Source organism: Coptis chinensis, chromosome 6 (assembly GCF_015680905.1).
Source record: "Coptis chinensis isolate HL-2020 chromosome 6, ASM1568090v1, whole genome shotgun sequence".
Classification (NCBI taxonomy): Eukaryota; Viridiplantae; Streptophyta; class Magnoliopsida; order Ranunculales; family Ranunculaceae; genus Coptis; species Coptis chinensis.
The window spans coordinates 73277563-73283674 of NC_141461.1; the positions used below are offsets into that span (position 1 = coordinate 73277563).

The 6112-nt window shown below is 39.0% G+C and overlaps 1 protein-coding gene across 1 annotated transcript; it reads right to left on the reverse strand.

The window, feature by feature from the left end:
* Positions 1–702: 702 nt before the first annotated feature.
* LOC147494385 (uncharacterized) lies at positions 703–4493 on the reverse strand. The gene is made up of 6 exons (XM_086568118.1): positions 3100–4493; positions 2537–2953; positions 2349–2480; positions 2213–2265; positions 1246–1476; positions 703–1146 (listed from the first exon to the last, which is right to left on the reverse strand). The coding sequence occupies exons 1-6, from the start codon at positions 4491–4493 to the stop codon at positions 806–808; spliced, it is 2568 nt and encodes an 855-aa protein (XP_086424244.1). The 3' UTR covers positions 703–805.
* Positions 4494–6112: the final 1619 nt, after the last annotated feature.

Genomic DNA, 6112 nt, shown 5'->3' on the forward strand with positions numbered 1-6112 from the left:
TAAAGATCTTTCCCATTCGGCTAAGATAACTTAAATTGAAACTCCTTTAATGGCAAAAAAGTAGGATGAAAGCCTAATTAACTCAAATACAGGAGGGGTTAAATCCTAAAAGACTAATTCTATGTTGTATCAAATTCTAACTTTTTTTGTACTTGGTTTATTGACAGATCTGTCAGCTATGTGAGCAAAAAGGCCACACTGCTCCAACTTGTCCCTACCTTAATAGGAGATGCAGGGAGGATAATTGCAAGGGGATCATGTATTTGTTCAAGAGTTGGGATAAAACAACAGGCAAAGTCATTGGAATGTGGTTGCAATGCGACCGGTTGGATGTTTTAGTAGGGAGATGCAATACATTGATTTCAACCAACCTATCTTTTTTTATTGAAAACAAGACTACACTTGTCCTAGATTGTAATCGTGTGGCAATGGCAATGAGTGTTGTTGTGTTATTGAATAGGGTATCCCAAGTGAGGTTCTATCTGATGTAAGGCCTCATTGAAAAGGATTCAAATAAAGGTTCTTGGTTATGAAATAAAAGTTCTTGGTTATGAAATATAGATTTACCTACAACAATTCAAATCTTAAACTCAGTAATGTCACTCAGACAATATTCACAAGGGTACCAAAACAATGTCAGCATCTGATAACAATCAAAAGATATATATGGACACATACATAAACCTGACCCAAAATGAACAACATCATATAGACCATTTCTCAAGTATATGTAACACAAAACAACCCAAACAACAAAATATGGACAAATATTCACTGACAATCCCCAAAAGGATTCAAAAACCAACTATTGTGTAAGTGGCTCTCCTGCTCTCTGATTTGCATTCACTGGAGGAGTTGATGGAGTTTCTACATTGTCATCACCAAACAACAAGCCATACAAGCCAGAGAATTCTCTACCCCTTCCCCTTCCATTCCCTCCTCTTCCTGTTCTGCCTCCTCTTGGTCTTCCTCTCCCTCCCCTGCCTGGAGCTTGTGGTTCTTGCACTGGAGCTACCTCTTGCACTAGGGCTCCTCTTCCTCTACCTCCCCTGCCTCTCCTTCCCCTACCTTGTGCTGGTGCCTCTTGTTGTTGTTGTACTTGGGGTGGTGGCTGTTGCTGACTTACTTCTTGCTCTGTTTGGGCACCTGCTCACTTATTGAATTAGTGTTTGCATAAGGTAAGGTTTATGCAGTCATGCACTAACCATACTCATGCATTTTGCTTTCAATATTCAACTAACATACCTTTACTTTTCTTCCCTTTTCTTTGCTGCATTGGAGGTGCATCTTCTTGCATTGGAGGAGCTTGTTGTTGCATCTGAGGTCCATCTTCTTGCATTGGAGGAGCTTGTTGTTGCATCTGAGGTCCATCTTGCATCTGAGGTCCATCTTGTAGTCCATCTTGCACTTGGGCTGCTGTGACATCATGAGTATCATTAGACATTGAAGGATACATCACAATCACATTATAACCAACTATGACATCATGAGTATCATTAGACATTGAAGGATACCTTTTCTTTTCTTCTTCTTGCCAAATTCTCCTTTTTTCCTTGCATCACATGATCTGGAATTGTGACCTTCTTCTTGACACTTTGCACATTTCTTTTTTGACTTGGGCATTTCATCATCTGCCCTAATTCTCTGCTTTCTTGGTCTTCCTGGTTGTGTGGAGACTTCAGGAGGCAGTACCAATTCTTTGTCAAAGGTCCGTTAAAAAAAAATACATTACAAATTACATACAAATAAAATAAATAAATTGCTAAATAACAAAAGTATTAGGAAAGGGGCATCACTCACTATTTCTGGCCAATCCTCTATATTATCAAGTGGATACAAATAACTAGGAATGGTTTTATGGTGTAAGCCATGCGCTAGATTTCCAATATAGGAGAGTTGAAACAACTAAGGATTTATAGATTATAGAAAGTATTGGTAGTGTGCTTCCGGTGGTGTGGTGATTGATCTCAATGCTAATGGTTATCCCAAAGGTTCAACGAATGAATGAAGCTATGATCGTACCCGGAAAGATATGATGGTCTTCCTCTGATGTCTCCAAGCCGGCCATAAAAAAATAGATAGGCGAAGCAGCCCACGGGTCCGACCATAGTTTGGTGCGGTTTCCATCCCCAATTAAGTGGAGAATGTGCTGAGCTGCAATATCTCTGGATTTTTTTCTCCTTTTCCAAAGCTTCGAGCTGTCCGGTTTCACTTCTGTTGTAAGTTGCTTTGAAGGCCTCAGCACTAAAATAAGGACTACAATACCTGCCATATAATGAAAAAAAATGTAAAGAAAGTACCCCAAGAGAATGCACATATAGACACAAGTATAGACACAAGTGATTTACCTAGACCATGGTTCCCTCCTTGACCTGAGTACTGCAACTGCATGCACACAGGGCACTCCTGACATTTGCCACTTAATGCAAGAGCATTCTTGCTTTTGGATTTCCACATTATACTTCTTCCCAGTTAGGTGGCTTATTGCTAAATACTGAGTCTCAGCTTTACACCTCTGATCTCATAATTGTTATACCTCTCCTCTCTCTTCTTAATCATGTACAAAACATTTGGAACAACACCATGTTCAAAAGACTTCATTGACAACATTCTCCTATCATAGATGGACTTCAACAAAAGCAGGTTATACATGTCTATAAACTGGACCAAAGGTTTATCTCTTATTTTCAAAATCCATGAGTTGAAAGACTCACTGAAATTGTTAGTCAACTCATCACACTTTGATGTCCAATCAAAGTGTGCTCTAGCCCAACACTCCCTTGGCTCATTATCTAACCAATCCAATGCTGCACTATCAGTTTTGTTTATGGTTCCTAAGATCCTAGTCAATTCTGGTAGCTTGTATGTCATTGCAGCTTCCCAAGCAAGACTCTCCCATAATTCACCAGGAAACTTAGCTTTAAAATTTTTATACATATGTCTGAAACAAAATCTGCAACAAGAAATACATGTACAAGTTAAAACAACATTATAACAAAGTCTGAAACAACATTGCAACAAGAAATACACATGTCTGAAACATTAGATATGGCTTGATGAGATTTATAACAAAATACATGTATAAGTTAAAACAACAACCTGTGATTAGAATCTGGGAAGTATTCTGCAACAGCTGGTACCAATCCCTTCTGCCTGTCACTAATGAATGTCAACTTTTCCTTGTGCTTGATGAGATGTGGCTTCAATTCAGACAAAAAAAGCCTCCATGTATCTTTGTTCTCACCTTTGCACACATAAAAACCAATAGGGAAAAGCCCATTCATGGCATCCAGTCCTATAGCAGTCAAACAACACCCACCATACTTACCTTTGAGAAAACAGCCATCAAGCCCAATCACTGGTCTACACCCAGTCACCCACCCATCCAGTGAACCCTTGAATGCAATGACTACACCAACAAATGTCTGATTGCTATCTTTCACAAACCATTTAACAAGGCTACCAGGATTGGACTTCTCTATCTGTCTACACATCTCTGGGACTACTTGATACCCAACTTCATAATTTCCATTAATTTTTTCTAGCATCAAAACTCTACTAGACCAGGCAGTCCAATAAGATATACTAACTCCAAACTCACAAAAAATCTCTTTCTGTATATCCCTTGGTTTGTAATCAGGATGATCTCTCATTTTGTCAACAAGTGTTTTAGCTACCCATGGTGATGTAGCCTGTGCATACTTGTTTTCATCATCAGCCTCACATGTATGCTGGTCCAAAAACTTCCTAAGAATGAATGTGTGATTGTCTCTTTTGGTAACAGAGGCACTTACTTTCCACTGACAATTGAAATCTTTACATTCTAAAATGAGCCTCTCCTTGTCATTCTTCAGATGTCTATAGCTAAACTTCTTTCTAATTGCCAAATTTATGAAAAAATCCCTACAAGCCTCAACTGTTGGCCAAGACATTTTAGGCTTCAAGTTACACACAAAAACATTCTCAACTTTTGGTCCTGCAAGTTTAGCCATCTCCTCTGCCTCAAATATGTTTGCACTGACCCTCACAACACTAGAGTCACTACCTTGTATCTCTTCTTCTAAATTTTGTACTTCTTCCTCCATTGGCTCCATGTCATCCAAGGCCTCATCATCAGCACCACATACTGAGTAGTCACTATCTGAAGGATTGTAGTTGTAATCTTCTTCATCCTCATCTTTAACACTCCACTCATCATTATTTGTGACAGTACCAAAAACTGGTCCAAAACTATAACCATATTCATACATCTTGTCACCTCCATCATCACTTCTATCCTTGTCATCTAATGCATCACCATCACCATCTGTAAAAGTCTCACCTAAAGTAACCTCATCAAATGTTTCTAGATCAAGTGAACCCAATACATGTTCCCAATCATCCACAACATCATTGACAATGTAAGCAACTTCAGGTTCAGCAACTTCCACAACATGCTCAACTTCAACTATTTTCTCTACTTCATCATCAGAAGAAGACACAAGGTCCAACATCAAAGTCTCTCCATTAGGGCCTACAAGTGGTTTCAACTTCTGTAGCCTACCTGACCTTCTTAAAGGTTTTTTCTTGCTTTTTGGTAGGGGGTTTCACAGTAGAGGGTTTCACACTAAGGGGTTTCTCAGTAGGTTGGACATTATTTGAAGAACTTTGGTTGTATACAGGGAATCTGGGTTCCCTAGGGGATCTTCTAACTCTAACTGCCTCACCCATTTTTATACTTTTGTTGGGGGTTGTTGGAAGTACAGAAGTGGTGATAGTCTTACTTGGTGGTGGTGGTATGGGACTTGGTGGTGGTATAGGACTTGGTGGTGGTATAGGAGTGGTGGGAGTAAATCTAGGGGATTTTCTAACACTAGCACTTACTTGGACACTTTTCTTTTTGGGGGTAGTGGGTAATGGGTGGGCCTTTACTGGTGTGGACTTAACTGGGTGGGCCTTTACTGGTTGAGCTTTTACTGGTTGGGCCTTTACTGGTTGGGCTTTTACTGGTTGGGCCTTTACTGGTGACTTCATTGGTGGGAGACTGTTGTCAGAAGCAGTGGTGGGGATTATAGGAGCTCTAGTGGGTTTAGAAGTTGTTGGAGCTGGAAAGACATACAGGTGGTATTTTTTGTCTCTATCAGGTTTAAGCTCATGCCACATATGTAATAGGTGTTCATCTTTTGTTAACCTACAAATATACCCTTGAATGATACTTGCCATTTGAAATTCAACTCCCACACCAACCAAGTTTTGCACATCCTTTTTCAAATCAAACATACAGAATTCATCCCCATCAAATTCCATAGTACTGCTTCTCCTACCACCTTTGTAATCACTACCCTTAATCTTCCCAGGGGTAGTTGTCCCCCAAGAACCCCCATAATGTACAACAAACTGTTTTACACCTAGCACCGTACTGGCCATAGTTCATAATAGTAATGGACATAACAAAGCAACAAAAAATGCTGACATTATACACTTATCACAATAAAATAGTCCTACTTTTAAGAACATGCAATAACAAGAGTACCCTAAGAACAAAATACATGCATATATATATCCACCCAACCACCCACACAGCAATCTTCTTACAAAAAATGTTTTTTAAACATAGGGTTCAATCAATACAAACAAATAATGGAATAAAAACATGATTTTTATAAACAATCCTAAAGATCCATGCTTTTCACTTTAAAAACGCATGTTTTGACATGTAAACGTACAAAGTTTGAACTGACTTACAATGAGCAACTCCAAAAAAATCCACGACCACCACAAGAGAGATGTCCACGAACAAAATTCGACGACCAGCTAGCTAACACTCACAATTCCAGTTGAAGTTTTTCAAACATTTCCAGTTGAAGTTTTTTCAAAGCAAACAATTACAGTTGAAGTTTCTTTCTAAGATTCGTGAGTGAAGGTTAAGCGTTTGGTAGCAAACAAGAGAGATCTTCAAGTTATCATTTTTAATGGAGAAGATTAAGACTAAGATTAGGTGAGTGAAGACCGAACTATTGTAACTAAGATTAAATAAGTGGACAAAATGGGGGGAGTGCGTAGATTTTTCCCCCTCTACCTCACTTATTTCCTCGAGATACGAATACGAAATGATCGAAAGGCTTACATAATT